The 20686-nt window shown below is 39.8% G+C and overlaps 1 protein-coding gene across 1 annotated transcript in view; it reads left to right on the top strand.

Moving 5' to 3' along the window:
- CTNNBL1 (catenin beta like 1) overlaps positions 1 to 20686 on the top strand; it is a 152845-nt gene that overhangs the window by 18005 nt on the left and 114154 nt on the right. The window contains exons 2-4 of the mRNA XM_082643383.1: positions 5863 to 6051; positions 10409 to 10515; positions 19136 to 19277. Coding sequence (XP_082499509.1) covers positions 5863 to 6051; positions 10409 to 10515; positions 19136 to 19277 — 438 coding nt within the window. The remainder of the gene's footprint in view (positions 1 to 5862; positions 6052 to 10408; positions 10516 to 19135; positions 19278 to 20686) is intronic.

Raw genomic sequence — 20686 nt, 5'->3', positions numbered from 1 at the left:
TCATAAATGTGGGAGTTAAAAACACAAATTCAATGAAAAGTATTACCAAATACATAGAAATTTGTTTGTTGTCATTGTATATTTTCTTAATCATTGGATACTAAAAAAATGCAGCTGGGGTGGGGTCTGTCAAATATTTTGATGTTAAAAATGGGATCCTTGTTTTAACACCTATTAATGGTCTACACCCTCTCCAACCTTGAGGTTCTTTGATTTTAAGTCAGGAGTGTCTAGGAGAGATACATGTATTGTCTTCTGTGGGCTAAACTGTGATTAGCACTTTAGAAACATTGGCCTTTATGTGTATGTGTATATATATATATATATAAAAGTCTGTGTGAAAGTGTGCGTTGTTCCTAGTTTATAGATTGAGAAAACTCAAGCCTGGAATGGGTAAGTTACTTTCCAGGGCTGCTAAGTAGAGGGAACAGGATTTGAATTTAGGAAAATCTGACTCCAAAATTCATTCTCCAAACAGGATATCACCATTGCACACAGGTTAGGAATGACTAGTTAGTATAGCAAAGGAGGAGACGAATTATATTGGGAATTAGAAGCCTTATATTATTGCCTACCACAGACAAGGTGCTTAAACCCACCGAGCTCAGGTTTCCCTATTTCTGTAAAAAGAGGGATAAACTAGATTATCTCTTTCAGCTCACATTTGAGTCTTTCCCATTGTTTGATATTTAGGAAACAGCACTTTATGCCCCCACTTGGAAGCCCCTTTTCTGAAGATATGTGACCTTCCTGATGCTAGGTGAAGAATTCCTGGTTTATTATAAAGTTAATAGAAGATTTCCTTTGAATTTTTCCATTTCCTTAATAAAAGTGAACATATTTTTCTTCCATTAACATGAAAGTACATTTTATGAAAATTACTCCATTTCTTAACCAGGTGACATGGAATATTGAGCTATATTTAGATGTTCCCCCACAGTATACATCTACATTGTTATAGCCTGGTACAAATGTGCTCTGCACATTAATAATTGCACTGTGTGTTTTCATAATTTATCATAATGATACCATTATTGCTTATTATAGAAGTCCCCTTTCTTCTCCCCCACCCCCAAGTCTAATTGAGGTCGAGGCAGACCATAAATGCGATAATATAGATTGCATGCTCAGAGGAAATGGGGTTGGTTTCATAGTGGAGTTTTAATTTAGGATTCGTTCTGGTGATGTAGCCTCTTCCTATGGTACATTACTTTGAGCCCAATATAACTGCATTTTCCCACAGCCCCTCATTATAGCTACAGCTTCTCACTGCTTTTTAATTAAAAAGAGAGAGAGAGGGGGAGAGAAATGAAACCTAAAGCTTAGGTTGGATATTGTCTGGGTATGCAGGGACTAGTCTAGGCAGATTGCTTATTTAATTTTTTAATTCTTTCAAAGCTTTCATGGAGATGTCTTGATTTCTGTTTCTAGGGGGATGGGTATATATATCATCCATCATACACACACAAACAGACACAAGGCATCAAGATTTTTGGAAAGTAAAGACATATATATATATTCTTGGAGCTTCCTATAAGCTTTGAGCAAGTGGGAATCCTTTGTGTATCCTAGAAAGGGTACCAGCTGTGTGGTTGGATGGTGGCAAATGCTTAGTGAGTATTTATTCCGCTCACCACCTATTGGGAATAAGGCAGGGAATGTAGAAGATTGTAAAAATCCTTAAAAGGCTGATGTTCTAGTACATCAGAAGTTAAGAGTTAATCATTTTTCTGCTGTGGGCAGCAGAAGCAGAGAAATGACTTTATTAAGAACAATTTCTTTTGTCATTCCTTCATCTTGAGGGATTCCAAACACCTTTCAGATAGCAAAACAAATTAATCTCCAAAGGTGACTGGTAAGACTGGCTTAATCCTCTTGGTATTGGTTGTGTAAAACGCAAGGAGAGCTCAGGCCTGAGCTGATGACCTCTCTGACAGGCTGTGAGTGCTCCCTTTCTGGATCCAGAGTCCTTTGTCTCTTCTGTAGTGAAATCAGTTTGGCAGTTCCTAGGTTCTTCCCCACTTACGTATTCTTGCTTTTTTTTGTATAACTGATCACCCTCTCAGTGGTGAATACTGGTAAATATAATCTAGAAGTTTATTTCTGGGGCAGGGTGTTGTTAGCTTCACAGATTTTAATGGGGATCTTGTACAAATAGGACTTCAGCTTTATATGAGTCCCTATTTCATTCAGTGTTGCCAGAAATCCAATCTCATTTTGACATTATCAGGGAACAGGAACCCCTCAGATGAAAATTCCCTAAACCTGAGATGTCTATTATGGTAGCCACTAGCTGCACATGGCTGTTGGGCACATGAAATAGGGCTGGTTCTGTGTTGAGATACACCACGAGTGTAAAATACATCTACCAAATTCCAAAGACTTAGTATTTTTTTAAAAAAGTAAAATACCTCATTAGTAATTTTTTATATTGATTACATGTTGAAATGGTAATATTTTAGATATATTGGATTAAATAAAATATATTATTGAAATTAATTTCATCTGTTTCTTTTTTTATTTGGCTGCTAAAACAATTTTAAATTATATCTGTGGCTTGCATTATATTTTGATTGGACTGCTATGTCCTAGATTGTTAAGCCCCTTGATAGCAAAGCAATGTTTGTCTTTATGCCATGTGTCCCCAGTCCCCAGCACAGTGCCTTATATATAGTTGGCACTTATTATATATTTGTTAAAGAAATGAATTTTAACCTTTATTACTCAGAATGGTCAAATTTCAGAAATGAGTAGGAACTTCTCTATTTGGAGCGTTAGTATCTGAAAAAGAATTGAGAGTTGAGAAGAGAAGTAAAGAACAGAAGTTTTTAAAATTTTGCCTTGGGAGAGAAAAATGCTGAAATAAAATATATCAGGCCTTTGGGAGGCTTATCCATCTGTTGGAGAGGGAGGTGGGAGCTGTTATGTTTGTCAAGGAACCATGTCAGAGCATCCCAGTGGGGTGGGTTCTTCTGTGCTCTGCTACAGAGTTGTCCTCCATGAGGGGAGCTAAAGCCCAATACCCTGTATGAGGGGGAAGGAAATTGGAGATACAGTGGGTAAACCTAAAGGTTGCCCTCTTAGGAATGTGCTTAGACTATTCATAAAGACTAGCAAAGCTATTCTTGTCTCAAGAATCTGTTCTAGCCCTGTCTATCCCTGTGTCCCCATTTAGACATTACCCTAATGGAAGCCTGGGACTGGTACTAGGCCAGGCTAATTACTTGAGGATCCTTCAAGCCTTGGAATTCTTTAATAAATTATTTGTTGAATGAATGGTTTAACAAGTATTATTTTAACTTGGCTAACGTCTTGTATGACTTACGTTTATGGGTATATGTTCTTCCCTGAAAGTCCCTCAGATCTGTCTCAGCTAGGGTCCTGGAATCATGGAAATTGGCAAACTTCCCAGAGATCAGTTTCAACTTTTAGAAGTCACCAGGTTGTCTTTGCAAGAGTTTATTAAAGGATCTCAGGCATCCTGTCTCCCTGCTTATAAAATAGAACTGTTAACTACTTCTCATCCCCAGAGATGGGGTGAAGATTAAAAGGAGTGCTTTAAGTTCTGCAGAAGGAAAGTGCCATTTCAGTGGAAATTATTAGTGGTAAAAATGAAACTCCTCCTGGACCTCTGAAATGTTTGTTTTACAGAAGTGGATCGGAAGATGTGTTCAAAAGAGACATTGCCATTGTTCTTTTTCTTGCATTTCTTAACTGTGGCAGTATTTAGCTTTCTCCTTTTAATTGTGGTCCACTGCCTTTTCTCTCTGCGCTGAGATAAACAGTCCAGAAATCTCTCCGTGGAGGACTGTGGAGCTCATGCTTTGATTTGGCTGCTGCAATAGGCTCACACTAATCAGAACCGCAGCAGGGCTTGTTTTAGGAGCCTGAAAGAATTAGTGCTCCCAGGGGGCTGAAGTTCCTTACCTACTGTGGAGCTACCTAGTTTGAAGCCTGCCCTCCTTTAGGAGCAAGCTACCTCCTTCTCCTCACATGAAAACCACCACCCCCTTTTCTGGTACTCTTTGGTTACTGGCATGTTGATTTCCTTTTTCTTTTTCTTCTTTTTTTTAACGTGTAGAGTAGTAATGATGACAACAGATTTTTGTAATTTTTATATTTATGGAAATAGAGTGTGATCATATGAAATTATAATCCATCCCAGGGAGACTCAGGAACAGAGTGAAAAATAGCAGGTGGTACCCCACAAACTGAATTGTCTAATGTGAGTTTTCTAAGCAATGTCATATGCTTAGACTTACTGAAGCACCTGGCATGTGGAACCAGCAGGGTACATGAATATAGAGGGGAATGCCTTTGTACCACTGGGGTAGCAGAGTTCAGTAACAGTGTGGGTTATAAGTCACATGGTGAGATGTGTATCATGTATAATAGAAATTTGTCTGTTATCACCAAAAGCAACTTAGCAGGCTGGCAGTGAATGTAGCATTTTCTTCACTTTGGTAGTAACATACCACATGGCACCTAGCACACTGTTGGTGTGTGCAGTTATTGTAACAGATAAAGAAAAGCTCGTTGAAGAAGAGCCTAACACAAATGTTTTGTGTTGGGGAAGACAGAATCATTTGGATTAATTAACTCATAGAAATAATTTTATATAATTGTTTAGTATTGTTATAGTTTAGTGTTCTTTCACTACAGTTTGCCACCGTTTGGTACAAACTTCCAGTTATAAGGTAAATAAGTTCTGGGGACCTAATGTATAGCAGAGTGACTGTAGTTAATAATACTGTATCGTATACTTGAAAGTTGCTGAGATCTTAAATGTTCTCACCATCAGTGGTGGTGGGGAAAGCTAATTATGTGAGGTGATAGAGGTATTAACTAACCTTATTGTGGTATCATTTCACAATATGTATGTGAACCAAATCATCACGTTGTACACCTTAAACTTGCACAAGTTATATGTCAGTTATACCTCAATAAAGCTGGAAAAATTTTTTTAAATACACACAAAAACATCTTTTCTGAAGTTCGCAAGGAGAAAAGGGTGATAATCTCCACTTGCAGATGAGGAAAGTAAGGCTTAGAGAGGTTAAATGATGTGCCCAAAGTTGCACAGTAGTAACTCGAGCTGAATGGAGATATTGGGCTGTTTGATATCTAGCGCGGTGCTCTTCTTCCTCAGTTCTGAGGCCCATTTCAGTAGTGCCCTGTTTTATTCCAGCTGAATGGCAAGCAATTGTAAAAACTCCTCCATGGATTGCACTGTCAGAGGGAGAATGAGACCCTAACAGTGTGGTGGGAAAAGCCCTGGACTAGGAGTCAGGAAGTGCCGTTCTATTTTCAGTGCTGCTCCTGGTTTTGTGACCTTGGGTGATACTTGACCTCTGGGCCTTACTCTACTCTGCTGTAAAGTAGGACTTTAGAATGTTGTAGACCCTTGGAAGTTATGTATGTAATATTCTCTGTTTGAATTACTTGTGAGTGACTATAATCTTTTTAAAATCTGAATTAAAACCAGGTACTAAGGGATTGGTGTTGGGGACTGAATCCTAACTAGTAAATTGAGCTTAACCCAGCGTTCCCTTCTCAAAGTAGCCTTGTTCCCCGTGATTTCTGTATATACAGGAACTTTTGTGAAGTGCTAAACTTTGCATATTGAAAAATACTTGTAACAAAAACCAGCTACCTTGTAGGTGACTGTAATCATGTATTTATAGAATCATTGCGGGTCTGAAAAATAACCACTTAGAGCTTTACTTCATTCTGTGGGAGAAATTGTATGCTCTGGTGTTTCTCAGTCAGGGAATTCCGAAAACTTTTAGAATGCTTGGTATGTATGCCCTTCTACATATTTTCCAGCTCTAAAGTCCTGTGTTTCTTTTTTCTCTTTCTTAGCCCAACAGGGGCACAAAACGTCCCCGGGATGATGAAGAGGAAGAGCTGAAGATGCGTCGGAGACAAGCTGGTACTCGAGAGCGTGGCCGCTTTCGGGAGGAGGAAATGACTGTGGTAGAAGAAGCAGATGATGACAAAAAACGGCTGCTTCAAATTATTGACAGAGAGGGTGAGGAGGAAGAGGAAGAGGTAAGGTGGCAGAGTTGGGCTTGGAGCTCAGATGCTTGGCCCTGACACAGCATCTGTAGAGTGTAATTCAGTGCTAAATGCTTAATTTCCCTGAACTTCCCAGCTTAATCTGTAAAATGGGGTTAAGAATACTTATTTCACAGTGTTGACATGAAGGTTAAGTGGAATAATGGAGTTGGGAAAGCATTTTACAGACTGTAAAGAACATTACAGATAGAGTTTTAAAATTATTCTGGTTTATATATTATAATCGAGGCCCAAGCACTGAACTGTGGGGCAATTAGTATGGACTGAGGAGGGTCAGAGAGGCTTCCTAGCCAGTACTGAGGACACATAGAGGGCACTCATTTTTAAGTACAGTCAGTAGTCTTTGAAAGAGGAGTAGAATTTTGTCAAACAAGTGGAAGAGGGGCTTTTCAGGCAGTTGAAATGGCCTTCGCAAAGCAACACAGTTGAAGAAGTTAAAGGCGCGGCTAGGGGATTAGGTATTTAGATGTGACTGAAGAAATATGGTTTAGGGAAAGAGAGACCAAGGCCCTTTCTATTTGCTGTTCCTCAAGGTGCCTTAGGGCCTTTGCACTGACTCCTGCCTCTGAACCTTTTTACTTCTGTGTCCTCTGCTGGCATGCTCTTCTTCCCCTGATGCTTTTTACATGACTGGTTTCTTCTCATTCAGGTCTCAGTTCAGATGCTTCCTCCTCAGGGAAGTCGTTCCTGTCTCTGAGGTAGCCCTGCAAGTCGTTCTCTTATTCTCTTATTACGTTATTCTGTATACTGTCTTCACAGCACTTATCATGATCTGAAATTCCTGTTTGTTATTTTATTGTCCTCTCCCCAACCTCTGTTGAAAACAGGGACTGGCTCTGTTTTGTTCACAGCTGTATCTCTAGCATTCAGAGCAATGCCTAGAACTTGGTGTAGGCCCTTAACAAATATTTATTGAATGAATAAATGAATGAAGCTGAAAAGAATAGAGGTAAAATATCAGTGATTAAAAATAATGTGACCTTACCTTCTGTGTCTCTTTAAATCCTTAAGTGTTAACTTGTATGTTATTTCACTCTGGCATTTTGTTCAGTATGAATTAGATTCTTAAGAGCCAGCTGTTTTTTGGTTCCCTCAAAGACTTGACGCTAAGTTTGGATTTAAAAAATGAAGCTGGAGTGTGAATCTGAGAAGAAAAAAAAATTGATTCATATTCCCAAAAGGTCTTTATTGTATTATGACAGTAACTCTCTCCTCATTAGGATTTCTACCAGTGGTAATTTGGGGGTCTGCCCCTAAGAGATGGTGACACTTTGGAAATCTGTGGTGGGAGACAGTCCTGGATTTCCTCTCTGAGGGCAGCAGCCCTGCCAGCCTTAGACAAACAGTGTGTGTAGCACATCCTCCCTCTCTCCCTCCCTCCTTACTAGCTTCTGATCAATCTGTTAGCCCTGCAGCAGCAGTTAATTGGCAGGTATAATTCCCGTGTCGGGCAAGGCTGGTACTGGAGGATTAGGATAGTAGCTGTCATGGGTAAATGGTTTCTAGCCTGGAAGACAGAAATGGGATGTGGGACCAGCCCTTCTGTTCAGGGACAGGGAAAAATAGGTCGCTTTGTAAAAATGACGCATGGAAGGCTACAAGTCCAGGAGTTATTTTCTCACTGCCACCGAAGTCTCATTTGATGAAAAACAAGTGATGTTTGCCCCTGTAAAGTCACGTGAACTTGTAAAATATTATTGTCCTTTTTGTGCTACATCACCAGCATTCATCTTTCTGAACTCTCCCTCTGGTTTCTGACGTTGAGCTATTGGAGATACTGCTGTGGCTGATGACTAAGACTGATAATTCGGTTTTCCCCCAGTGTTGGAGAGAAATTAAAGGAGGGAAGGCCAAACCCTAGAGAGGCTAAGACTTTGGGAATCCTATGAGAGCTGTATTATTAACACTAATAAAGTTTTTTCCTACAGGGTTGGCAGGATGTTAGCTAAGGGAAAGAAAAGCCGTAGGTACTGAGATTGCTTGAAAATGATTTAACCCTTTCCTAGCAATTTAAATTATTTTAGTTAGATCCCAGTGATAAGTTGGGTACATTAACAATCATGCTAATAGTTACAATAACAGCTTATATTAATAGAGTGTCATATAGTTTATGAAACAATTTTATGTACCTCATGTCTTTAGGTCATCTCTATGACCTTGAAAGATACAGGTAGTAGTTTTCCCCTTTCTCCTTGCCTTCCTTCCTTCCTTCAACAGATCTTCATTGGATGTCTCCTGTGTGCCAGGCCCTATCATGGGCACTGGAGAGTCAACAGTGAATAAGCAGACATGGGCCACTAACAGAGGTTTGGGGTTGGAGAGATTACTGGGCCAAATCCTGCCAGGCCTTCCTTATACAGGTCATGTGAAGGATTTGGGACTTTATTCTAAATGCCAAGTGGATGAATTCACTTATGTGGTAGAATCAGTTAGACTTGGTGAGGGTTTGAAGATTATATTCAGCAAAGTAACGTTGCCACGTGGGTAGTAAGTAGTGAAGCTAAGCTCTGAGTCCTGACTGAGTCAGGGCACTGACTTCAGTTTTTTTACCAAGTCAGGGTGCCTCTCCTTAAAGCTGTAGACACTGGGGAGCGGGTGGGGTTCCAACAGAGTACCTCAGGGTCCAGGAGTCATTGATAAAATCTAAGAAAGGTGTTACGCCCAAAATGAATGTATAGGTATCTCCCACTTAAAACTCAGTATGTCAGGGCTTCCCTGGTGGCGCAGTGGTTAAGAATACGCCTGCCAATGCTGGAGACACGGGTTTGAGCCCTGGTCCGAAAAGATCCCACATGCCGCGGAGCAACTGCCCGTGCTCCACAACTGCTGAGCCTGCGCTTTAGAACCCGTGAGCCACAACTACTGGGGCCTGTGCACCTAGAGCCTGTGCTCCACAACAAAGAGTAACCCCTGCTCACCGCAACTAGAGAAAACCCGCAGGCAGCAATGAAGACCCAACACAACCAAAAATAAAATAAGTAAATTTAAAAAAACCCTCAATATGCCAAAATCTAAATTTAATAACATAATAGCTAACATTTTTAGGTACTTAAAAAATTATGAGATGATTCAGTGCTTTCCGAAAGGATCTATTTCTGGTTCTTTTTTTTTTTTCAATTTTATTTATTTATTTATTTTTGGCTGTGTTGGGTCTCCGTTTCTGTGCGAGGGCTTTCTCTAGTTGCGGTGAGTGGGGGCCACTCTTCATCGCGGTGCGTGGGCCTCTCACTGTCGCGGCCTCTTGTTGCGGAGCGCAGGCTCAGTAGTTGTGGCTCACGGGCCTAGTTGCTCTGCGGCATGTGGTATCTTCCCAGACCAGGGCTCGAACCTGTGTCCCCTGCATTGGCAGGCAGATTCTCAACCACTGCGCCACCATGGAAGCCCTATTTCTGGTTCTCTTAATAGCAGTTTCTTTATTGCTTTTAGGTGTGAGTTTTGGTCAACGACTCAAAGTTACGAAGCTAGGAGTTGGGAGAGTGTTAGAGAGTCAGAGTGCACTGCAGCACATTACTTTAAACTGGGAACTAAGCTGAGGAAAAAACACTTCTGAAACTTTAGTGTAGATTTTTTTGGGGGGGGGCGAATGATTCTGTTTTCAAAAATTCACTTTATTTACCTTTGTAGGTATTATTCCACTGTATGAAGTAAGAATATTCTGTATGGTCTGCTAGTTTTTTTATGCTTCCTCTGAGCGAGGTTACTAAATTCTTGTGGCTGTATCGGGATTCCAGGTACCTGTCTGATACCCTTCTCAGTAGCTAGTAAGGACTAGATACAGTAATGTATAATATAAGAAACACAAAGCAGTGACTATTGCTAATTAACAACCATTCTTACGGGTGTACAAAAATAGGCTATAGGTTGAATTTGACGTATGGACCATAGTTTGCTGACCCCCGGTGTAGGGAAAAGATTGAGGGGCACTCTCACTGACTCAGGGTTTGACCTTAAACAAGTTCTTTAAACTTCTAAATGTTATCTTACCTGTACAACAGAAGAGAAGGATGAAATAAATATTAAACAATATTCATTGTTGCTTACTCCATGCCATACAGTATGCTCAAGAAATATTTGTTGAATGAGTGAGTCTTTAATACCTTAAGTTGAACTTCCTGTGCTAGATGTGAGACACACAGAGTGTTGATACAAAGTAGCATGTGATGTACACCCTTAACCCTCATTCTAATGGGGGAGATAAAGTATTTACTGTACAGTTAATCCAGAAAGGTGAGGGGCAGAATGCCATGTAAGAGCCACGGGAAAGAAGTAGTGATTAGCAAATAAGAAATCCCTTTGGACTGAAATTGTTGCATTTGTCTCTTTACCCCAGGAAGAACCATTGGATGAAAGCTCAGTGAAGAAGATGATCCTTACATTTGAAAAAAGATCATACAAAAACCAAGAGTTGCGGATCAAGTTTCCAGACAATCCAGAGAAGTAAGTCTCTGTTTTGCTGTTTTTGCCCTTTCTCCTCTGAGATGTTTTGTTTGCTATTTTGTTTTGCTCTTTGTGTGTTTTGTCTTCCCACGATGACCCACATGTTTGGGAAATCACTAAAAGTACTCCCAGGACTTGGAGTCAGTGGTACTCAAGGATACACAATAAGATCAGCAAGGGGAAAAGACACATCAGGCAGTTTGGAGAAATTCAGGTACAGGTTTCCTGTGTTTTCTCCCTTCCACTGGGAGGGGTCAACAGACCTGCTCCTTTTTCCAGCAGTGAAATACATCATCACATGTGCAGTGTTTCTGTTAGGAAAACCCGTTTGAGACTCTGAGACCAGGGTATTTATTGAAGACACATCATAGCATTCTCTGCCAGCAACAGCTACCAAAATTCCAGACTCACAGAAGGAAAGCAGATGTTCAGTGCCCCAGATGGGCAAAGCAACCTTATCACTTAGGAATTGTTTCAAAAGCCAGGTTCCCAGCTGCCAGCCTAGGACCAGGCCCTTCTAAGGATCAGGCCTGTTATGTTAACTCTTTTTTGCATTACTCTTCTCAAGGCCCCAGGAAGACTGACCATGGCTGCCATTAGTGATAGCTTTACTGTTGAGAAATGTCAAAGGCTTTGGGGTTAGACAAATATGGGTGTGACTCCCACATGACCTTGAGTAAGTTATTTCTCCTTTCTTAGCCTCAGGTGTCTCATCTGTATAAAGAAATAGTACCTTCCTCACAGGGTGGTTGTGAAGACTAAGTGAAAATAATGGCAAGTGTTTAGCTCAGTATCTGGCACATAGTAAGTGCTCATGAAATGATAGTAAATATGGTTGTTACTACACCAGCTCCTCAGTGCACTGTGAAGTGCTATAATGAGGAATCTGATAACTTTGCATCAGTTTTGAATCCTAAGTAAATGGATTTTCGTATTTATACAGATTTTAATGTCCTAAATCTCTCTTTCCCTCCCTTCCTCCCTCCTAGGACATACACTTTTAATGAATCTTAATATGCCTAAGGCCCCTAGGCAATTAGGAGTTGAATAGTATAGTCTTTGCACTCAAGTTTAAACGTTACTACGGAGACTGACTATAAATGCACGGTAGAAGGAATACAAGCAAAGTACTGTGGGGGCAAAGAGGAAGAAGCAGTGAATACCAAGTCGGGGGATATTGAAGGCTTCACAGAAGAGGTGGTATTTGAGCTGGGCCTTGAAGAATGATTTTGATTTTAGTTAGGCAGAAAACATGGAAAGGCATGCCAGGCAATGTGACTAGCAGGAACAAAGGCACAGAAGTATCAGAGAGCATCCTGTTGTCATGGCAACTTGGTAAGGCTAATGTGGTCCACTACGTTCTCTCTGTACTGTGGATGAGGAGGTGGAGAGGGGAGAACCTGGTTACTGGACCTAGGGCCACACCCCCCATTTGACAGTAGGAGTAGCTAGATCAGAGCTCAGCTTTCCCCGCACCAGAGTCCTATCAGTTTTTGTGCTGACCTCTGCCGTACAGCAGTAATCGCACTTGTCATACTGCTGTGTGTGTGTGTGTGTGTGTGTGTGTGTGTGATTATATAAGTAATACACGAATAGATTGTCATCGTAAAAAATACCAATAGTGCCTAGTAGAATGAAAAATGAAAGCTGTCCTTCACTGCACTGATCCCCTTTCCATTCCTCTACTTAGAGATAGCGCCTGTGAACACTTCTGTGGGTATCCTTTTTGATTGTTTTCTGTACACTTATTTACACATATATAGATATGCAAATATTTTTCTCCTCCCTAAATCATACTGTACATATTCTGCACCTTGATTTTTTTGGTCACATAACGGAAGATCTTTCAGTGTTGCTGCATGCATATTTACCTTATATTTTGTGCCTGGTGCATAGCATTTCATGGTTCGGAGATACCATGATTTATTTATTATGTTTCTATAGATGGACATTTGGTTATTTTAAATATTGGCTTTTATGAACAACGCTGTAGTGAACCTCTGTGTACATGTGTCTTAGTGTACCTGTATTTCTATAGGATACACATCTAAACGTTGAATTCCCAGATTGAAGGGCACGTGCATTTTAAACTTTGATAGCTGCTGCCAAGCTCCCCACCATATCCTTTAGTTCTGTCACCAGCAGGTCTCTTTCCCTACGTTCTTGCCCACAATGAATTTGATCTCTCAACATCTTTGCCATTTGTTTTATTGTTATTTCTTTACTCAGCGGTCTTCCTGCATTAGACTCTGTGTTCCTTTTAGTTGGTGTGTATTGTTTGTCTCTGTAGTACCTAGCACAGTACCTGCCCTACTGTAGGCACTCAGTAAACAAGAGAGATCTTATATAGTTGATGTCATATTTACTGCATCCCTATTGCTTGGAACCCAAGGATACATTATAAGGCAGCTATGCCACAGGTTGATGACACTAGAAATGTAAGAAATCCAATTTACTTCTTGGAATGGCAGTATTACCTTTGCCCGCTTGGTAGATATACTTGTCATTTTAGAGCAGCGAGTTTCAGCAGCTTATGTTCACCATCTACATCTTAGGTACCACAGATGCTATATTGTTACAATTCATGAACTGGTTTTAAGAAAATGTTGCTTTATTTAAAAATTTCAACAGTGTTTTCCATTCACACAAAATTTATATACTATTTTAGTTTTAAGATCTAAACATTTGAAAATTGAAATTATGCATAAAGAACTTTTTTTTTTTATGTCCAAAAGCAGTTAGGAAACTACATTGTGTTTTAACTTTGAGTTCTTGAATTCTTACTGGTGCAGTGTCTTTTATAATTCTCTAGACCAGCAAGGTGCAATTAAGATGAAAATTGCTGGAGCATATTTGAATGAAACTTTCCGGTTGAGATCAGAAACATTCAAATTTATTTTCCCATGTATGCAATTGTCATTTTGATTGCATACCAAAAAATGCCTCTCTTCATTTGGCTGCATTTCAGATTCAATTGACAGTTCTCTTATGCAGCCTCTACTTTGCACTGTGTGATCTTTCTCCCAAACATCACATCTAGTAGAGTGTGCTGTTTCCCTACTAAGTCCTTTAGTAGTTTTTCTCTTCATTTTTGCAGGGGCAGAACTATTTAGTTTAGTGGTGCTCAAATTTTTTAGTCTCGGGATCCCTTTGCACCCTTAAATTATTGAGTACCCCAAAGTACTTATCTAAGAAAATTCTAGAATATTCAAGTACACATTTCATTAGCCATTAGGGCAATGATATCATCACATTGTTGTATAGTTGTCTGAGAAACTCCACCATACCCTCCTGAGAGAATGAGAGTGAAAAAGGCAAATAATGTTTTGGAGTTGTTGTAAAAATAGTTTTGATCTTATAAACCCCTGAAAGGATCTCCAGCCACCACCTGCAGTCCCAGGACCACACTTTGAGAACTGCTGATTTAGCCAGGTGAAGGAAGCATCATGTTCTCTGTGCACTTACAGCTGGTTTTGTGATTGCAGGAGGACTCATTGGTTTCTGTTGTTCTTACAGTGTTTTTGAACATTGCTGATCACTTGCTAAAATTCACTTTTGTGGTTGAGGGAGAACATCCTGCTGGTCTGAAGCAAATGTACATGGGCAAGCTAGCAGAATATTCTCCGTCCTACCAGATGGAATCAGTGACCCCATCTCAGCCTGGGTTACTGTTTTAATATGTTGCTCTATTGCTTTCCCATTGACCTCTAGCTTGATCCTCTCCCCACAGCTGTGAGTCTTCTGTTGCTGAAGGTATACCTAATCCCTAGGCAGCCGTCTGCAAATACTGTAGTGTGTGCTTTTAAATGAGTGGGCTTGTACTTTTGTCAGCAAAAAGAGAATTTTCTTTGTTATAGTGTAGCAAACTTGAGGGTATCTAGATTCATTGACTATCTACTACGTGCCAACACTTGTTAGGCATTTTATTATCTCTTTTAATCCTCACTGTAATTCAGATAGGAAGATTAAGGACGTTGAGTTTTAGAGATAGGTTAGTTAATATTCTGTCTCCCTTGACGAGGTTGGAGCCCAGTGCTCTGTGTTCCAATGGCAACTTTCTTGGGCAAAGCTGGATATCCTTACAATGAATTGTACGTAATAGATTATTTATATATGTGCTAGGTTAGGAGCTCGGTGAGGACAGCAACTGGGATTATTTTGCTATCTGTTATATCCTCAGTACCTAGCACAGTGACTGGCACCTAGTATGTGCCCATAAATACTTATTGACACACTGCTAATGGTTACACAGCCAGTAAATCATGTTGCTGGGGTGTGACCCAGGTCAATTTTATTCCTACGTCCAGGTATTTCCCACTGTATCTCGTTACTCATGTCACATGGGACCCCAGTGGTATTTTTATGCTGTTTCCCTGCTCACAGTTGACTTTCTGCTCATTTTGTTGTGATAATTTTCTGACTTTCTAAACTTAAAGATATTTGGTTAAGATTGCATATTTGGAAGAAGGATTTCAAAGTTGGAAGGGACTGAAAGGTACAGTCCGTTTCTCCCTTCTTATCATTGATTTTTTTAATCACCTTTTATTAATTACCCCCAGTGACAAAGATCTAACTTTCCAGAGAAACCTATTTCACCATTTGGCATCTCTGACTCTTAAGATTTCAACTCCGAATGAAAAAGAATTTCAACAACTCCTCCTGTGAGAGGATATCTAGACTCCTTATAACCTCAGTTGCTTCCCCAAATTAGTTTCCATATCCCTCCTAAAGTATGGTTCCCATAACAGATGTCACAGACTTCTACGGTCATCTAATCAGCATAACTACCTTGTCTTCTTTGAAGCAGCCTAAAACCACAGCAGCATTTGTGGCAGCTACTTTCCTCTGCTCCTTCATTTGGAAGGCATCTGCTGAATTTCTGCAGTGGACCAGGGAGTGTGCCCAGTGCTAGGTGTCCAGAGATGACTGAGAAGTTGTCTGTCCTGGCAGAACTGTTTCGTGGTCTGATTTGTATTGTGGTTACAGTTGACTAAAACCATCAGGTCCTTTCTACACATGTCCTCTTACTACACTGTGTCTTTCCTGCCCCATGCATTTGTACTTGACTTTTTGGTTCAATGCGTTCTCCACATAGACCCTAGGTAATTTTTCTCCTGTTAGATTTGGCCCATCATCATTGCCTGTCAGAAACTTTTTGAATTGATTCTGTCAGCTGCTGTGTTCACTATAAACTTTGTGTTATATGACATTTGTTAAGTTTGCCTTTTATATATCTTCACCCAAGTTGTTGATCAAAACATAACAATAAAATAATATAGTTGATCTAAACAGACCTAAGGATGGAGCCCTGCAGGATACCACCAGAAGCTTCTCTCCAGGCTGACATTCATTCACTAATTATCACTCAAGTCCCCAAATCTCTTCCTTGCATGCAAGATGATTTTGTTTGTTACTAGTTAGTGCCCAGTCTCCCTTGCTAATTCTTCCCAGTGAGCTGCAAAAATCTTTTGTCAAGTTACTCTCAAGAAATCAGATTTTTTGTTTTGCTTTGTTTTAAACTACCCATGTAAGGCAAATAAGCCTTAGAGGTTTGCTGAGCCCATTAGATTCAAAGATTATACAGACCTACTGCCCCGTGGAATATCTGAAGTCTGCACCAGCCCTTCCATGTCATGATTCTGATTTGGTTTCCACACTTTAGGTGATGGGGAACTAGTGATTTAAAAGGTAATCTACTTGTAAGCACTGTGGAAGGAGACTTAAAAAAAAAATGTGGATGTGGTATGGGTGGGGGGTCTGACAAAAATAATTTTGAAGTTTACTTGGAGTAATAAGCAGGTGAGAATAGACAAGGAAACATTCAGAAAGAAGGCTAACATAGGAGTGTTTTGCAGTAACAGATTTAAAATATGTTGTAACACTATGAAAGTATGGTCCTGGCTCAGGAATTTGCAGACAAATCAATGAAATGGAGTGAAAAACCCATAAACAGATTAGAGTACACATTAAAATTTAGTGTATGATAGAGGTGGCATTTCTTTAAATTTGTGGAAAAGAGATAGATTATAGTATTGGGGCAATTGGCCAGACATTTGCAGAGTATAAAGTTAGATCTTTGCCCTATATTATACACTGAAATAAATTTTAGTTTTATTACTCCTAAACATTTTAAAATGTATAAACATAAAAGTACACCATATATCTGATCTTAGCATAGAAAAAACCTTGCTCAGCATACAGGTAAAATAGAGTTCATAAGGCAAAGGTAATTAAAAACCTTTATGTCAAAAAGCACAATGTACAAATTAAAGGACAAATATTTTTCTCTGGGTTTTTTTTTTTTGCAATATATGACAGAGATTAATTTCATTAATATATAGAGTGCTTATAAATCAATAATAAAATGAACACCCTGATATAAAAATAGGCAAAGAAGAAATACAAATAGCTAGTAAACATTAACAAAATTTTTACCATGGTGGTATCAGAAATGCAAAATTTTAAAAAGTTACATTTCCCGTCTCAATTAGGAGATTATAAATAGATAATACTTTTTTTGAAGAGGGTGAGGGGAAACAGGGAGTTCATACACTATTGGTGCCTTTCTGGCAGAATATATCAAAACCTGTTAAGTTATGCATACTCTTTGACTTGGGACTTTCCTTCCTGGGAATTATCCTAACACGATAGTTATGAATACATGCATCTTAGTGTCACTTGTTATAAGGGAAAAAATTGGAAACCATCTGAATGTCTGACAAAGGGGGATTGGTAAAATAAATTATGGAACACCTATACAAGGGAACACCATGTAGCTTTTTAAAATGTATTATTTAGAATAGGACTTTCAGATAGGCCTAATCTGTTCCCTCTCCACGATTGATTGGTAGTCTTTTCTTGGAACACTATGTTGCGAAGGATTCTGAAGCCATATCTGGGCTCAGCGGGGGAGATGCTGTGCTCAGTGAGGGATTTTGCCAAGGGAGAAGAAGGACTGACAGCCCTGTTGGATACTGGCTTTTCCTGCTGTAGAAGAATGTTTAATGATAAGAGGAATTGTTCGGACTATGTTAACGACAACAGCAAAAATTATATATAGAACTGTATACTTGTGTAGGCTACTTTTGGGCAGGGGGAAGGCTATGAGTTGAGAAAAATGACTTAAACATACCGGAGTATTATCAATGGTTATTTCTGGTTAATAAGATTATAGATGATTTCGGTTTACTTTTTGAGGGCTCTTCTTCCCTTTTCCCAGTTTTCTACAAAATGTGGTGTTTTATAATCAGAAAAAAATACATAAATGTTATGATTAAAAATAGTAATGGAGAAAAACAGTGGTAAGATATTGTCTAAATTATGGACATGTTTTAAAAAAAATTACAGTCTCCAGATTTTGTTCTTACAGAATCTCCAGAGTTCTGGAGAGGTGGTGTTTGCCCAACTCCTCAGCATCTGGAGTTTGATGAGTCCTTTATGACTTCAGGAGTCCCTGCTTATGTTCCTTTTCTTTGTGGCCTCAATTCAGTTAAGTAGGCATCTGTGGATACATAGAGACAAAAGATATAATTCCTGTCTTTAAGAAGCTTACATTCTGGAAGAGAAGATAGACATATTATATGTGTTAGTAGTAGTCATAGAAATGAGAGCAAAGGTATAGTGCTTTTTGCATGTCAGACATTTTTTAAGTGCTTTATGTGTATTTGTTCATTTACTTTTTACAGTAGCCTATGAGATAGGTAACTTTATTATCCCACTTATTATACAGATGAAGAAACTGAGGCAAAGAGAGGCTAAGTAAGTGGTGAAGTGAGGTTCAGAGCCAGGCAGTCTGGCTCCAGAGTGTGTTTAACCACTGACTCTTCTCAGCCAGTTATTTTTTCAGTTGCTTTACATGGATTAGCTCATTTCCTTCTCAGAACAAACCTTCCTGTCTTGTTCATCAAAGGCTTAGTGGGCATTTCTTCCATGTCAAACGCTGGGGGAGGGCATACAGAGGTGAATGCAAAGCAGTTCTGTTCTTTGTACCTGGGCATAGGTTTGCGGAAAGGTTCAGGTGTGGAAATGTGAGTGAAGTATCATGCTACTTAAGGTATGGTGGTGATTACAGGATGCCAGACTTTACTTTGGGATCTGTCTCTTAATCAGCTCATTGGAAGGGGTGTGGGGGAGGGGAAGGTATTTCTGGATGGCAGCAGAATCTCTGTACTTTCCTTTGGGTAAGGGGAATAATTGGCTCTTGATCTGAAGTGGTAGGTAAGGGAAGCCCTTTCTGGATCAGTAGGATAACTGTGTTCAGGACAACAGAGGGAATTGCCACTCCAAGGGGTAATGGTAGCTAATCCACAGGACTGGTAGGCAGTTAGATCATCTAATGCTGCAGAATGCTTTCGAAGCCTCTAAAAGGCCACTTGTGCCTGCAAGAGTAAGGGGAACCCTGTAGTGAGATCTGAATCCGAGATTGATTTTTGTAATGAGGAAATCGATTTCCCAAGGAAATTGTGTGACAGTATGATTTTTGGACGAGCATACTTCTTGGTTGGTCTGTTGTAGACACTTTGACAGATTGTCTCTCTGTCTGGATTATGTTGCTGTTTACTCCTCAGTACTGATTGTACCCCTTCCCTTTCAATAATGCTGTCTTGTTTTCCCTTCCTAGGTTTATGGAATCCGAGCTGGACCTAAATGACATCATTCAGGAGATGCACGTGGTGGCCACCATGCCAGACCTGTACCACCTTCTGGTAGAGCTGAACGCTGTTCAGTCTCTCCTCGGGTTGCTTGGCCATGATAATACAGATATCCTTTCAGATCTGTCCTCAGTAGGAGGGCAGACGTGGTGGGGGAATGCTGTTTACTCTCTTCTCCTGCCTGTCTCTGCTGATGTCTGCTGTCACGTTTGGTTTTCTATTTCCATTTTAATTTTCTCCCATCTTGAATCACACACGCTCTTTACTCATTCGAAAGTCTGGTTTTTATCTAGTAATAAATCTTGGGCAACCCTTAATTGTCCTACTTGCTCTTGTTAGTGTTAGAATTCATCGTGATGTATCCTGTTCATACATTGACAGCATTAATTTTTCAGGATCTTGATTTGGGGGCCCATTATTATAGGCAAAACCAGGCAGGATTTACATCTGTTGATCTAGACATCATTTTGCTAACAGATGGCCCAGTGGAGTTGAACTCTCCTCTAGTCTCACGTTGGAATGTCCAGGAAAACAGGGATTTTTATCTACTTTGTCTACTGCTATATTCCCAATTCCTTAAAAGAGGCTAGGTGCACAATAACATTTAGTATTTGTTGACAGCATTAGACCTAAACAGGCAGTCTAAGTTTGATTACTTGTATGAAATTTGGTGCCCCTCCAGCCCTTAGTATTCTCATCTGCAAAAGTAGATGAGTTATGTCACTGGGCCCTAACCAGACCTGGATACCTTAAGGTCTAACAGCCTTAAGGGCATAGAACATTAAACTACCGAAGGATCTAAAAATTGTGAATTCAGTTGTCACCTTCTTTTCAAGACTTAAATGCTATAGACTCTTCTGTGGGAATGATACTGTGTATATTCGTGGATGGCATTTACTGGAAAAAATATAAACATTCATATATATAGATATAAACTTTTGCCTTGCAGTGTTATTGAGAGGATCAAAGGAGTTCATATAAGTGCTAAGCAGTTTCTGATACGTAGTAGGTATTTAGTAAATGTTATTTATTTATTTCTTTAAACAGTTACTTCTTTTTTAAAATTAATTAATTAATTAATTTTATTTTTGGCTGTGTTGGGTCTTCGTTTCTGTGCGAGGGCTTTCTCTAGTTGTGGCAAGCGGGGGCCACTCTTCATCGCGGTGCACGGGCCTCTCACAATCGCGGCCTCTCTTGTTGCAGAGCACAGGCTCCAGACGCGCAGGCTCAGTAGTTGTGGCTTACGGGCTTAGTTGCTCTGCAGCATGTGGGATCTTCCCAGACCAGGGCTTGAACCCGTGTCCCCTGCATTAGCAGGCAGATTCTCAGCCACTGCGCCACCAGGGAAGCCCAGTAAATGTTATATTTAACTGAAGCTGAATCATGACTTAAACCTTTTTATACTTTGTCTTTGCTATCAGATGTGAAACAGCTTTAGTGGAAAAGGTTTTTGATATATCTGTGGTTGGGGTTATGGACATTAAAGCAAATTCTCTTCCAATACTTGTTCTGTTTGAATA

The sequence above is a fragment of the Mesoplodon mirus genome, assembly GCF_964341445.2.
Source record: "Mesoplodon mirus genome assembly, chromosome: 15".
Lineage (NCBI taxonomy): Eukaryota > Metazoa > Chordata > Mammalia > Artiodactyla > Ziphiidae > Mesoplodon > Mesoplodon mirus.
Note: the sequence above shows the minus strand (reverse complement) of the source record. Positions and strands in the feature narration are given on the sequence as shown.